The sequence below is a fragment of the Zalophus californianus genome, chromosome 4, assembly GCF_009762305.2.
Source record: "Zalophus californianus isolate mZalCal1 chromosome 4, mZalCal1.pri.v2, whole genome shotgun sequence".
Taxonomy (NCBI): domain Eukaryota; kingdom Metazoa; phylum Chordata; class Mammalia; order Carnivora; family Otariidae; genus Zalophus; species Zalophus californianus.
Genome location: NC_045598.1, coordinates 31387328 through 31402175, shown reverse-complemented (window position 1 = coordinate 31402175; position 14848 = coordinate 31387328). Strand labels below are relative to the sequence as shown.

The 14848-nt window shown below is 41.8% G+C and overlaps 1 protein-coding gene and 1 long non-coding RNA gene across 5 annotated transcripts in view; one reads left to right on the top strand and one right to left on the bottom strand.

Annotated features, from left to right (window-relative positions):
- Nucleotides 1–8331: 8331 nt before the first annotated feature.
- Nucleotides 8332–14685, bottom strand: EXO5 (exonuclease 5). 3 transcript variants are annotated; one of them, XM_027617666.2, is made up of 3 exons: nucleotides 14545–14685; nucleotides 13481–13642; nucleotides 8332–9845 (listed from the first exon to the last, which is right to left on the bottom strand). In XM_027617666.2, exon 3 carries the CDS (start codon nucleotides 9823–9825, stop codon nucleotides 8710–8712), a length of 1116 nt encoding a protein of 371 aa, XP_027473467.1. In that variant the 5' UTR covers nucleotides 9826–9845; nucleotides 13481–13642; nucleotides 14545–14685; the 3' UTR covers nucleotides 8332–8709. The 3 variants fall into 3 exon arrangements, with proteins under 3 accessions (XP_027473467.1, XP_027473477.1, XP_027473456.1); XM_027617676.2 differs by lacking the exon at nucleotides 14545–14685 and adding an exon at nucleotides 14377–14508; XM_027617655.2 differs by lacking the exon at nucleotides 14545–14685 and adding an exon at nucleotides 14179–14363.
- LOC113935569 overlaps nucleotides 14662–14848 on the top strand; it is a 19164-nt gene continuing 18977 nt past the window's right edge. For both annotated transcript variants that reach the window (XR_003524070.1, XR_003524071.1), the window contains exon 1: nucleotides 14662–14793. This is a non-coding gene — a long non-coding RNA (uncharacterized LOC113935569). The remainder of the gene's footprint in view (nucleotides 14794–14848) is intronic.

Here is a 14848-nt window from a genome sequence, read left to right as displayed (position 1 = left end):
CGCGTGTGCGGAAGTAACTGACGCCCAGGTTCCCAGGTCCCTCCGCGGTGCAGGCTATTCATAGGGGACTACATTTCCCATAAGGCATGTGGAGCTCGTTTCCGGAAGGCGTCAGAAGCATCGGCCTCTTTGGGGGAAGATTCCTGGGTTGGTATCTCTGGGCCTTCTCTGAGAGACGCGCTGATTTATAAAAAGGAGGTGTATATATCATTTTCGTTAAAAAATATAAAAGACATAAGAATTTTTAAGAACTGGAAAATCTAAATCAGCCGTGTAAAATAATAATCTACCCTTAGTTCAGTTTCTTCTAGCAATGTGCCAGCTTAGGTCCCAACAAAGGAGATGAAGAGGACCGAAGAAAGAAGACTAAGAGATAATGTGTGAGACAGACTTAAAAGTAGGAGAGTTTGGATCTGCAAAATCGAAGGAAGAAAATGTTTCAAGACGTGGAGAGTGATCCACTGTGTTAAATGCTGGTGATAAACAGGATGATAACTAAGAATTGACCATTGGATTTAGCATTGTAGAAGCAGTTGAAACATGCTGTTTTGGTGTAGTTAGAAGTCTGATTAAATCTGGTAAGAATTTGATAAGAGTGGGATGAAAGAATGGGAAGAGAGGAAGTGTAGAAAGCAAGTATAGACAGTACTTTTAAGAAGTTTGGTTTTTTGGGGCGCCTGGGTGGCTCAGTCATTAAGCGTCTGCCTTTGGCTCAGGTCCTGATCCCAGGGTTCTGGGATCCAGCCCCACCTCGGGCTCCCTGCTCTGCGGGAAGCCTGCTTCTCCCTCTCTCACCCCCCACCCCGCTTGTATTCCCTCTCTCGCTGTCTTTCTCTCTCTCTCTCTGTCAAATAAATAAAAATCTTAAAAAAAAAAAAGTGTGTTTTTTTTTTAAAGGTGAGTAGAAAAAGAAAGCTGTCATTGCATATGGATTTGGGGTCCAGAATTTTTTTTTTAAGCTGGAAGAAATTATAGTATGTATGCCAATTAAAATGATACAGTAAAGGGGGAAATTGAAAATATAGGAGACATGGGACAGTTGCAGGAAGAAAGTTCTTGAGAAAAAGGATGGAATCCAGTAAACATCAGAAGGATCAGTTGTGAGTATGGAACATTCATCTATTGAAATAAAAAGGGAGGCAGAATTTATAGGTACAGATGCAGATAGGCGTACAGATTTGGTGGTGGGAGAATGAGGGTGTCCTTTTCCAAGTGCTTCTGAGTGTCCTTTTCTCAATGAAATAGGAAGCTGAAAATGAAGATAGGGAGAAGGTATTGGAGGTTTGAGGAGAGAAAAGAAATACTATATTATATTGATTCTAATACACTTTTCATATTTTAACATCTGCGAAATTGCTTTCATACAAATGTTGGCAAGCCACAGTTTTAACTGGCAGCATTTTTTTTTAGAGTATGAAATATTTATGTATCTTATAGTCAATGGCATCTGAGATTCTAATGATAGTTATTTAGGAATGTGGGAGAGTGAATGGATTAAGGAAATATAGTACTATTGCTCAGCAACAGTAAGAGCCCACTTGATATTAGTAGCCATTGACTTTACTGGTATTTTCAATGTCATAAAAACATATTTTTTATATCTCATCTTTTAAAAACATCCTTTTGGGGCACCTGGGTGGCTTAGTTAAGTGTCTGCCTTTGGCTCCGGTCATGATCTCAGGGTCCTGGGATTGAGCCCCACATTGTGCCACTGCTCAGTGGGGTGTCTGCTTCTCCCTCTCCCTCTGACCCTCCACCCCTGCTCATGTGAGCACTCTCTCTCTCTCTCTAATAAATATTTTTTTAAAAATTAAAAAAATCTTTTCTTGGGGTGCCTGGGTGGCTCAGTCAGTTAAGTGTCCGACTCTTAATCTTAGCTCAGGTCTTGATCTAGGGTCATGAGTTCAAGCCCGGTATTGGGCTCCATGCAGGGCAGGCATGGAGTCTACTTAAAAAAAAAAATCCTTTCTTGATCTGTAGCCCACATGAGCAATTCACCATTTCCTAACTTTCCTTCGTAGAAAAATTCTTCTTAAGAGTTGCTTCTTGTTAACCAAGATGTCCATCGACAGATGAATGGATAAAGAAGATGTGGCATATATACACAATGGAATATTACGCAGCCATAAAAAGGAATGAGATCTTGCCATTTGCAACCACATGGATGGAACTGGAGGGTGTTATGCTGAGTGAAAAAAGTCAGTCAGAGAAAGACATGTATCATATGACCTCAGTGATATGAGGAATTCTTAATCTCAGGAAACAAACTGAGGGTTGCTGGAGTGGTGGGGGGGGTGGGAGGGATGGAATGGCTGGGTGATAGACATTGGGGAGGGCATGTGCTATGGTGAGCGCTGTGAGTTGTGCAAGACTGTTGAATCACAGATCTGTACCTCTGAAACAAATAATGCAATATATGTTAAGAAAAAAAAAAAGATAGCAGGAGGGGAGGAATGAAGGGGAGTAAATCGGAGGGGGAGACGAACCATGAGAGACGATGGACTGTGAAAAACAAACTGAGGGTTCTAGAGGGGAGGGGGGTGGGGGGATGGGTTAGCCTGGTGATGGGTATTAAAGAGGGCACGTTCTGTGTGGAGTACTGGGTGTTATGCACAAACAATGAATCATGGAACACTACATCAAAAACTAATGATGTAATGTATAGTGATTAACATAACAATAAAAAAATTTTTTTAAAGTTCCTTCTTGTTGCTGCCTGCATTTTCTCACCTCCAATTTTCTCTGCAGTCCACTCTAATGGCTTCTTTTTTTTTTTAAGATTTATTTATTTATTTGATAGAGAGACACAGCGAGAGAAGGAACACAAGCAGGGAGTGGGAGAGGGAGAAGCAGGCCCCCCGCAGAGCAGGGAGCCCGATGAGGGGCTCGATCCCAGGACCCCGGGATCATGACCTGAGCCGAAGGCAGATGCTTAACGACTGAGCCACCCAGGCGCCCCCCACTCTAATGGCTTCTTGACTCTATTCTCCTGAAACTGATCTTGTGAAGTTACTAATGAAATTCCAATTCTGTCCTCATTATATTTGACCTCAACATCAATTAACATAACTAAAACACTTCCTTATTTTGGTTTCTAGAACATCTCAAAAAATCTAGTTTCCCCCACTTCACTAAGACTACTTCTGTACTTCCTTTACTAAAACTCTTCCTCTGTTCTACCTCCAAATGTTTGAATACTCAAGGGTTTGATCTTGGGTCTTTTCTTTCTGAAATTTTCCTCTAAATGATCTCATTTGGTCCCATGATTTTAAATACCATTTATGTGATGATGACTAAAAAATATATATCTCCAGTTTTCACTTCTCCCCTGAACAGAAGACCCCTGATTCCTATGCCTACCTGAAATCTCCCCTTAAATACCTAAAAGTCACCTCCAACTTCACATGTCCAAACACATTAATGCCTGCTCCCTCACATCCCCCAATCTAACACTTCTAGTTCAATAAATACAACATCACCACCTCATTACTCAAGCAAAAATTTAGGAGCCATCCTTGATTTCTCCTATTCCTTTTCCTTTCTTTCCCTCATTGTATATATGTTCTATGAAAGCACATTATTTTTGTTTTGTGATATTGTGACATAAGAAATATATATTTCTTTTTTTAAGATTTTATTTATTTTTATTTGACAGAGAGAGACACAGTGAGAAAGGGAACACAAGCGGGGGAGAGGGAGAGGGAGAAGCAGGCTTCCTGCAGAGCAGGGAGCCCGATGCGGGGCTCGATCCCAGGACCCTGGGATCATGACCTGAGCCGAAGGCAGATGCTTAACGACTGAGCCACCCAGGCACCCCAAAATATATGTTTCATCTTCATCCCCATTTCTGGCACAAAGCTCCTAAAACTCTTGGAATTTCCTAATGATAATGGTGTCTTTTGTTGTATTAATGAAGTGACTTTTGGACTGTACCTAAGGATGGGGGCTGGCTGCCAGGAGAACCAACCATATGATTAGAGGGTTGGAACTTTCAGTCCCAACTCCCCGACTTCTGGGCAGGGGAGAGAGGCTGGTGGTTGAATCAACTGCCAGTGACCAATAATTTAATCAATCACGCCTATGTAATGAAGTCTCCATAAGAACTCAAAGGATGGGGTTCAGAGACTTTCTGGGTTGGTGAACACATGGAGGTACAGGGAGAGTGATGACCCAGAAAGGGCATGGAAGCTCTTTACCCCTTTCCCATACTTTGTCCTATGCATCTCTTCCATCTGACTGTTCCTGAGTTATATATTCTTTTCTAATGAACTGGTAGTCTAGAAAATAAAGTATTTCTCCAAGTTCTGTGAGCTGCCTGGCAAATTGGTCAAACTCAAGGGAGGGGTTGTTGGAACCTCCAATCTATAGCCAGTAGGTTGAAAGCACAGGTGACAACATGGACTTGTGATTGGCATCTGAAGTTGGGGTGAGGACCAGGCTTGTAGGACTGAGCTCTTAACCTGTGGGATCTGACACTATCACCAGGTGGTGTCAGAGAATTGTTTGGTTGTGGGGAAAAACCCATACATTGGAATTGATATTGGTAGAATTTTAGTTTTGTTCACGACGGTATCTCCAGAACCTGGCACATAATAGGTGCTAAATAAATATTTGCAATACTGAATAAATGTGTAATTGTCTATAGTTTTATCTCCATAAATGCGTCATGGAATTTGTGTTGTTTCCCAGATATGGGAAAATATGAGTCTGTTTCTGTTCTGCTTTATTTGTTCATTTGTTTTGTTTTTCAGATCCCACATATAAGTGAAATCATATGGTATTTGTCTTTCTCTGATTTCACTTAGCATAATACTGTCTAGGCCCATTCATGTTGTCACAAATGGCAAGATTTCATTATTTTTTATAACTATTTCACATTCCATTTTGTGTGTGTGTTTGTATGTGCACACATACACACACCACATTTTCTTTATCTATTCATCTGTTGGGCACTTAGGTTTCTTCCATATCTTGACTATTGTAAATAATGCTGCAATGAATATAGGGGTGCATATGTCTCTTCAAATTGGTGTTTGTGTTTTGGCTTTTGGTTTTCGTTTTGTATAAATACCCAGATGTGGTATTGCTGGATCACATGGTAGTTCTATTCTTAATTTTTGAGGAATCACCATACTATTTTCCATTGTGGCTAAACCACTTTACATTCCCACCAACGGTGTTTAAAAGTTCCCTTTTCTCATGGAACAAATAATCCTAAAATTTGTATGGAACCAGAAAAGACCCTGAATAGACAGAGGAAAGTTGAAAAAGAAAAATAAAGCTGGTGGCATCACAATTCTGGACTTCAAGCTCTATTACAAAGCTGTAATCATCCAGACAGTATGGTATTGGCACAAAAACAGACACATAGATCAATGAAACAGAATAGAGAACTCAGAAATGGACTCTCAACTCTATGGTCAACTAATCTTCGACAAAGCAGGAAAGAATATCCAATGGAAAAAAGACAGTCTCTTCAACAAATGGTGTTGGGAAAATTGGACAGCCACATGCAGAAGAATGAAACTGGACCATTTCCTTATACCACACAAAAAAATAGACTCAAAATGGATAAAAGACCTAAATGTGAGACAGGAATCCAGCAACCTCTTCAACCTCAGCCGCAGCAAATTCTACCTACACACATTGCCAAAGGCAAGAGAAGCAAGGGCAAAAATGAACTATTGGGACTTCATCAAGATAAAAAGCTTTTGCACAGCAAAGGCAACAGTCAACAAAACCAAAAGACAACCGACAGAATGGGAGAAGATATTTGCAAATGACATACCAGATAACGGGCTGGTATCCAAAATCTATAAAGAACTTATCAAACTCAACACCCAAAGAACAAATGATCCAATCAAGAAATGGGCAGAAGACATGAACAGACATTTCTGCAAATAAGACATACAAATGGCCAACAGACACATGAAAAAGTGCTCAACATCACTCGGCATCAGGGAAATCCAAACCAAAACCTCAATGAGATACCACCTCACACCAGTCAGAATGGCTAAAATTAACAAGTCAGGAAATGACAGATGTTGGCGAGGATGCAGAGAAAGGGGAAATGTCCACAATAGCCAAACTATGGAAAGAGCCCTGATGTCTATCAACAGATGAATGGATAAAGAAGAGGTGGTATATATATATATACAATGGAATATTACGCAGCCATCAAAAAATGAAATCTTGCCATTTCCAACGATGTGGATGGAACTAGAGGGTATTATGCTAAGCGAAATAAATCAGAGAAAGACAATTATCATATGATCTCACTGATATGTGGAATTTGAGAAATACGGCAGGGGATCATAGGGGAAGAGAGGAAAAAAACAAAACAAGATGAAACCAGAGAGGGAGGAAATTTCAGGAAACTGAGGGTTGCTGGAGTGGTGGGGGGGTGGGAGGGATGGGATGGCTGGGTGATGGACATCGGGGAGGGTATGTGCTATGGTGAGCACTGTGAATTGTGTAAGATTGATGAATCACAGACCTGTACCCCTGAAACAAATAATACATTATATGTTAAAAAAAAAAAAAAAAGAAGAAGATAGTAGGAAGGGAAAAATGAAGGGGGGGGAAATCAGAGGGGGAGATGAGCCATGAGAGACTATGGATTCTGAGAAACAAACTGAGGATTTTGCGGGGAGGGGGGTGGGTTAGTCCAGTGATGGGTATTATTGAGGGCACGTATTGCATGGAGCACTAGGTGTTACACACAAACAATGAATCATGGAACATTACATCAAAAACTAATGATGCAATGTGTGGTGACTAACGTAACATAATAAAATAAAATAAAAATAAAGCTTCTAGTATACCTAAGATGATGCCAACAGAACTCTGAGCAAGTTGTTTTCTTGAAGACTGTTAATACTGTTTATCCTATAAAGTCCAGTTTACTTACTATGCCCCCAGTTTGATTCCAAACTTCCTAGGGCCTAGAATAAGATACAGTGTTGGAGGCTTAACAACAGCAAGAAATAACTTAGAGCATAATGGTTAAGAGCATAAGCACTGCAGTCAGACATATCTAGGCTGGAGTCTCCCACTTTCAAACTGTAGGATCTCGGGCAAGTTTTAGATGGCTTCTAAGCCTCAATTCCCTCATCAGGGATAATAATGGATATACAGATTTAATCATAAAAGTTCTTAGCACAATGCCTGGCACATAACACTCATTCAGTAAATGAGAAAGAGTTATTATTACAAGATTCCCATTGTCCATAAGAAAAGTTTATGTGTAGCTCAGAACACCTCCAGAGGTAATTTACCATAACTCCAAAAATGCCCAGGTTTTACCAGTTCATGTAGAACATGGAGTCACATTAACAATATTCACCATGTTCTGCTGGTTCTTGACCTTCTAGTTCATATGGAAACCCCACCCCTGCCAACTCTTCTCCCCCCTCCATCTACTTACGCAAATTCTCCAGTAGTGTCTGCATAAACAAGCCTTTTCCTTCCAGGTGATATCTGTATCATTCTTTCCTCTGGCCTCTTTGGTGATGTTTGCAGTTAAGGGTTTCACCACCTCCTGAAATGCACTGAGATTCCTCTCCACTATCTTCACATTTTCCTTAAAATGTTTTTAATTTTGGGCACCTGGGTGGCTCAGTCAGGTAAGCAACAGCCTTCGGCTCAGGTCATGATCCCGGAGTCCGGGGATCAAGTCCCACATCAGGCTCCCTGCTCAGCGGGGAGTCTGCTTCTCCCTCTGACTCTACCCGCTCTTGTGGTCTCTCTCTCAAATAAATAAAATCTTTAAAAAAAAAAAAAGTTTTTTAATTTTGTTGGTTCTCCCTTTATAAAAAGGGCACCGTACCATATGTAACCTTTGGGGACTTATCTTTTCATTTAATATTGTGCTAAGATTCACCTATGTTGCACGTCATTGTGGCTCATTTATTTTGGCTGCTATACATTATCCACACTCTCCTGATGATGGGCACCTGGATACATTCTAGGTTTAGGTTTTGGTATTGTGAAAGTACTACAAAGTATACTCTTCTTCATATGTGTAAGAGCTTCCCTTGGCCTACCCCTAGGAGTGGTATTGTAAGGTGTGACTGTTACATGTTACTTCATATATTATATTTTTTATATCTAATGTTTTCATTTTTTATGATCTCCTACTCCTGCTTTGTTTCCCCTTATTTCTTTGAGCATATTTATCATGCTTATTTTAAATTCTTGGTGTGCTCATTCCACTAATTCTGCTTCAGAAATATGTTTATGTTATGTACTTAAAGGCTTGGAATACCATACAACTATTTATAGTGGTCATCTTTGAAGGATTGAGATTATGAAAAAAAAAAAAATCAGTTCAACTGACCTGAACAGCATTTCATTTTATTTTATTATATAAAATGTAGAAAGCCTTGACTAATAAAAAATAGGAAAGAGACTTAATAGAAACTTCAGAATCTTCTTAGGAAAGCAATGATTGCTGAAGGATACCTTTTGCTCCAGCCATGATGAGCAACTGTCTTCTTGGCAATTCACAGCAAAGTTCCAGAGACCATATAATCCCAGATTCCTCCCACTCACCCTTGAACCTTGGTCATGATTTAAATGGTTAGAATTTGAGGAAATATGAAAAGAAGCAAAATAAGAACACTCTCCATGAAAGCCAAGCTCAACGACTGGTCCTCTTTTATTCTGCTGATATATTCTGAAGTTCCTGAAGAAGGCACACCCTTCTGTTCATTTCACTTTTTTGGCTTGGGGCTCTAGAATGGAGCTGGGCATCCCACCGCCCTTCCTCCACTCACAGATATCTGCATAGTTGCATGTCCGGCACTTCCAAGCCTCCTCCACATCAACCCCTTGAGGCTCTCGGTGGCCCATCCAGTAGGCCATATAGTGCTGCAGTTTGCCTTTCACCTCCTTCTCTTCAAAGGCCACAATCTCTGTACCCAGCACAGTGGCAGTCTCTTGGTGAATATACTCAATCTTCAGGATATCAATAACTGGGAGGTCAGACAGTGTTAGAGACAAGAAGACTAGCTCCATGAGGTCACCCAAGGACTTCACAGAGAAGCCTCCCTGCTGGGCGTGCCTCAGCACTGAAGGTCCTAGTGGCTTGTCTGGACATAATTTTGTGTGGTGGATTAGGCTGGCACTGGTCACTTTCCCTTGAACCATGGCATCAAAGATGTATTTGTACAGGTTGACTTGAAAACAGTCTTTTTTTTTCTGGGCTTCCAGAGGGAGCATAGGGCGCCTGCGTGTCTTAAGTTCAGCCAGTTCCAGTTCCCCCTTGGCTGTATAGTGCAGCTCATCAATTACTCCAACGAGCAGCACACCCTCCACTTCTCCAAACACTGGAAACTCTCTGATGCGTCCTTCTGACTGCAAGATAGGAATCATTGATAATATATTCAGAAACTTAACTGCCCAAGCATCTTCTTTAGTATTGATGGGGATAGTCACAAGATCATGAACTTCTAGTTCTCTAGCTAGGTGGATGCTGGCACCAGTGTCCAAAACAGCCGCCTTCTCAGGAGCCAAGAAACCAGGAAGGTCCCTTTCATATACCATTTGCTGTTCACACCAGTCCTGAGTACACAGGTCAGTGACATACAAATAGTTAAGGTGGAATCGCTCCATAGGTGATGAGATATCCAATCTTCTTTTCCACTTTGGTAAGCTGATGAGCTTGCCATCCTTCCCAGGGAGTTCAGAAGAAGGGCTAGGCTTGCTAAGTGAAGCACTTGACTCTTGAGTATCTTCCAGGTCCAGATACTCTAGAAACTCTGAGTCACTCAAGTCTGAGAACCCTGAGGCCTCTGCTGACACCTCTTCCCCGGTCTCTGCCATGGCACAAAGCCCTGCATATCCTGTTGAAGAAATGTATTATACAAATAAAAAATTTCTCCAAAGCACTGTCAAATTCTAATAAGGTTAAAAGAATCATGACTATTTACATTCTTTAAAGAAGCCTATTTTTTTTCATTTAAATTCAATTAGCCAACATACAGTACATTATTAGTTCCAGATGTAGTGTTCAATAATAGAAGCCTATCTATTTATGACCAATTAGTAATGTAACAGATTTGCCTTGGCCTCAATCTCTTCATTTAAAAGGAGATTGAGGTCAGGGGCGCCTGTGTGGCTCAGTAGGTTAAGCATCTGCCTTCAGCTCAGGTCATGATCTCAGGGTCCTGGGACTGAACCCCACCTCTGGCTCCCTGCTCAGTGGAAAGCCTGCTTCTCCCTCTCCCACTCTCCCTGCTTGTGTTCCCTCTCTCGCTCTCTGTCGAATAAATAAATAAAATATTTAAAAAATAATAATAAAATAAAAGGAGATTGAGGTTTGCCTTTTCTGCTTCAAAATTCTCCTGACTTGGGACATTATTATTTTAAGTGAGTACAGATCTTTGTAAATGTTGGGGCAATGTTGGTAAAACTGTGTCCGTTTCTACAATTCCTTCAATACAAAGTCCTTGACTAGGAAAATAAAACTCAATTACAAACTGTTCCTTAAGAAAAATCAGCTCCATAATGACTTTTTAAATGTAGCTCTCAGGAACAGGGTATGGCAAAATTCAAAGACTAACTATAAATAAATATAAATAGATCTGCTCACAAATTATTGGCATGAAGTAATGAGAGAGGATGTTCACAGCAACATGTGGAAATCAGTTGCTTTTTATATTTGAGATATATCAAGGAAATGGCAAAAAGGAAAAGCTCTTGGTGGGTTCTACTTTACCCATACAGACTTTATAAATTACCCTCCTAACATTACAGAAATTGGTGTTTCCCACTAAGTTTATTTTTTCCCTCCACAAGGAATTAGCTTATGATGGAAAATATCTGTCAATAAGCATTATAAGATATCACTGTATTTACTATAATAGTGAATATTTTATTGTGCAGTTATTGAGTGCCAGACACTGAGCCAAGTGCTTCACATCCAATACCTCACTACTCTACTGTGGGACAGGTACTCTTTTTAAAATTTTTACTGCAAGAAATTTCACATATACAGAGAAATAGAACAATGAACACCTATATACATACCATGTAAATAAACAATTGTTGATATGTTGTATTTGCATCTTTCATGTGTGCATTTTTTGGATTATTTTATTTTGGCTATTTTAAAGTAAGTTATAGATATCGTAACATTTCAGGTATAAATGCTTCAGCATACATTTCTAGATAAGGACATTCTCCTACATTAACTACAATATTGTTATCACATCTAACAAAATTAATAAGTCCCTAATACTACCATCCATACTCAAATTTCCCAACTGCCCTAAAATGTCTTGGATAGCTTTTCTTTAAACCAGGAAACAAAGACCACACATTATGTTTGATTTACTTTGTCTCTCAAACATTTTTAATCCTAAGAAACTAGGCAAATTATCCTGTAAAGATACTCTTCTTAAGCCTTCTTCCTAACCTCACATATCTAATCTAGCATGGAGACAAGACAGAACAAAACAAGGTTATGACCACTCCACCAGTATTTGACTTTGGGTGCCAGGAAAATAATCTGACACAGAATTTAAACTGATTGAGGTAACTTTGAGCCAAGTTTTCTCTAATCTAATAAGCAATGAATAAATTGACTACACCAACTCCCATATTAAAAGCTTAAGAATTGATACCTTGAAAATGGTATTAAGATTAGTTATGGTTGTACTTAATCATTTTTTTAAATACTCTAAACGTCCCTAATGAAAGAAAACATAGATATAGCTGGAATAAAAGTTATTTGCAATGTAATACAATGTGAAGACTTCTGCTTATATCCTATAAAGTACAGGATATACTTTAATAGTAATAAAACACAGAAGCTACACATTTGTACAAGTGTCTTAAATTATATGCAATGCCTGGGTGGCTCAGTTGGTTAAGCGACTGCCTTCAGCTCGGGTCATGATCCTGGAGTCCTGGGATCGAGTCCTGCATCGGGCTCCCCCTGCTCTGTGGGGAGTCTGCTTCTCCCTCTGACCCTATCCCCTCTCATGCACCCTCTCTCTCTCAAATAAATAAAATCTTTAAAAAAAGTGTCTTAAATTATAAATGTGCCTCAGATGATGACTGTTTCAAAATGAGTAATGTTAGTTGAACTATGAAGTCCCTGTAAGTTGGAGAGAATCTTTACCCTCTGTCAAGAAATTGAAGTTAAATGGCAATTAACATATATTGGGGTGTTCCCCCCCCCAAGTGGGAGGGCACTAAATCCAAATCAATGGACCTTGAAAATATTTTTTTTCCAAATATTTAGACCTGGGCTGTCTGATATGTAGCCATCAGCCACATGTGGCTATTTAAATTAACTAAAATAAAATTTAAAACTCAATTTCTCTGTTGCATTAGGCGCATTTCAAGTGCTCAATAGCTACATGTGGCTAGTGGGTAGTACATCATAAGGCAAAGATATAGAACATTTCCCTGACCACAGAAAGTTCTATTGGACAGTACTGTTTTAGATTAATTCACGTGTGAGTATTAACTCCCAAAGAGAGAGTAAGCTCCTGAGGTATGGATTTTGTACTTGTTTTACATACTGAGAATAGGGTAGCCCTGAATAGGTTAAGTGAAATGTTATGCAGGGAAGACACAAAAACAGGGCATTCTCTGTGGAATTATTCATCTAAAAGAAGAAAACAATACACTGGTGATGGACAATTTAGACTCAGATGTGTTGCCTGGACTTTCCTATGCAGAAAAAATCCAGGCAAGGGCATGATGCAGTACATTGTGTCCCTAATGCAAGTTTGTATCTTTCTAACATGAGATGATTTTACATGGCACAAAGGTCAACATTTTCAGATGTATCTCAGAATATAAAGCTATTAGAGTTTCCATCAAATGTATAATTTCATAGAGAGTGTTTCTTAGGACAAGTTTGGTTTTTAAATAAATGAAAGGAAAAAATTTAAAATATGAAAATAACAATACAGGTAGTACATAGGAATGGCAACAATTATTAGGTGGTAAGTGAATGAAATAAAATATTCAGGAAATACCAGCAATACCAGTGTCAAGAGTCTGGGGTCCTACGGATCTAGATTCTAAACCTTATCCTGACTAGGGCAGTTAATATTTAGTAGGATGCTACTTGCCTCATGAGTATTCTTGGGCAAGTTTTTCCTTTTCCTGAAGCTACTGACACTTTAGAGTACTCCTTCCAACCGTACTCAGCTACCCACAATAATGATAAAACATTACATACATACTAACATTCAAGAAATGTGGATCTCCTTCCCCTTCCTACGGAAGAGATCTATTCTATTCCCTCTGACAAATGAGATTAAACTTTAGGAGAGAGGAAACTTCTACTCCCCTGGGACTTGGCTGATCTTTCTCCACCCCAGGAAGTGCAGAATGCTAAAATGACGCACGGCTAGGGGAGGAGAAAGGAGCTCTGAAAAACCAGGTCTGCACTGAAGAATCCAGATTAGCAACTCTGCGCCGTGCTGTGGCAGAACGGGGACTTTTGGTCCTTTCTCACCTGACCAGTCCCTCACATTGCTCCATATCCTCCTCTCTGATCCCCTCGGCACAGGCTGTTGCCCATCGCAGATGCTAGGTAACGCTTGCCCCTCTCCTGGATCAAATTCTCCATGATCTCTTCGTTTTCCCACAACCCGGATGTAGTTCCAATCTTTGCTCCCTGCAAGCAAAAGAGTCAAAAATAACCAAAGTCCCCCAGGAGTCCAAGATCAGTTCCCTCTTCCAGCCCCAAACCTCAGCCCAGGTGCTTAGCAGAGACTCAGGTGAGAGACTTTTCTTCTCTGATGGGTTCCTGCTGCCTGTGGGGCTGCCACGACCTTCACCCTCAACATCCTGACTTGTTCGGAGCAGCCCGGAGCTGGGCTCCGAGAGCGCTCGCCTCCAGCAAGGGCCTTTCCAAGAGCCCCAAACGACCTGTCGGCCCAGGAATTCCACGTCCGCCCTGAAGTTTACTGAGCACTCCCCACCACGTCTTGGAGGAGCCGGAAATGGCAGCAAGGGGTCGCCGGCCTCGGGAAGGGGTCCCAGTGGACCTCCGCGAAAAGTCCAGAAGCCACAGGAGCCTGGCCTGCGAGGGCAGACACGACGAGCCGCTGCCCGGGGACCGCTCCCATCCGGGGGCCTTGGGGGCAGACCCCTGCGGTCCACACCGCAGCCCCTCGGCTCCCCACCCCCATTCGCCGGCCTTGCTCTAACCTTAGCTACTCCTTCGAACCCCGGGCTCTTCTCGGCTCCGCCGCGGCCTCGGAACTGCTCGCGGACGCTGCCCACGACCAGCAGGCCGAGCTTGGGCAGAGAGCAGCGGAGCGAGCACGGACCCGGGTGGAAAGCACACCCAGAACGCTCAGCGGCCTCCCCAGACCCGCCCCCTCCCAGAGGCCTCAGCGGCACCACCTGGTCCTCGCGAGTCCCCGGCCGGAGCGGACTCCCTTTCGCCGCGGGGCGAGGAGGCCGCTAAGGTGAGGGAGAGGCCTTGGGCAGGCTGTCCCCGCGCGGCGCGGGCTGTGCGTGTGGCTTAATTCTGGACGGAATCGCGCTGTCGCCTGACCCGGAAGCTCTCACCGCGGCGGGGGTCCCGGCTAGCTGCAAGCCGGGGTCCGAGAGAGGTGTGGGCCCGTCCTTCTCCCGGCCGTGCACCGGCCTCTGTCCGTTCAGTGCTGCGGTCTTGGCTTTGTCTTTCTTAGATTCCGCACCACCTTGCTTCTCGCGCCGGCGTTCGCAGCTGAGAACAACCACGAACTCCTTTGCAAAGATGCTGGCGCCCGCCTTTTAACCTTTATAAACAGCTATATTCTGAAATGGAAAATAAAGGTAAATATTAAGTATTGAAAAGATATGTCATCGTTAGATCAAAAACAGAAAAGCG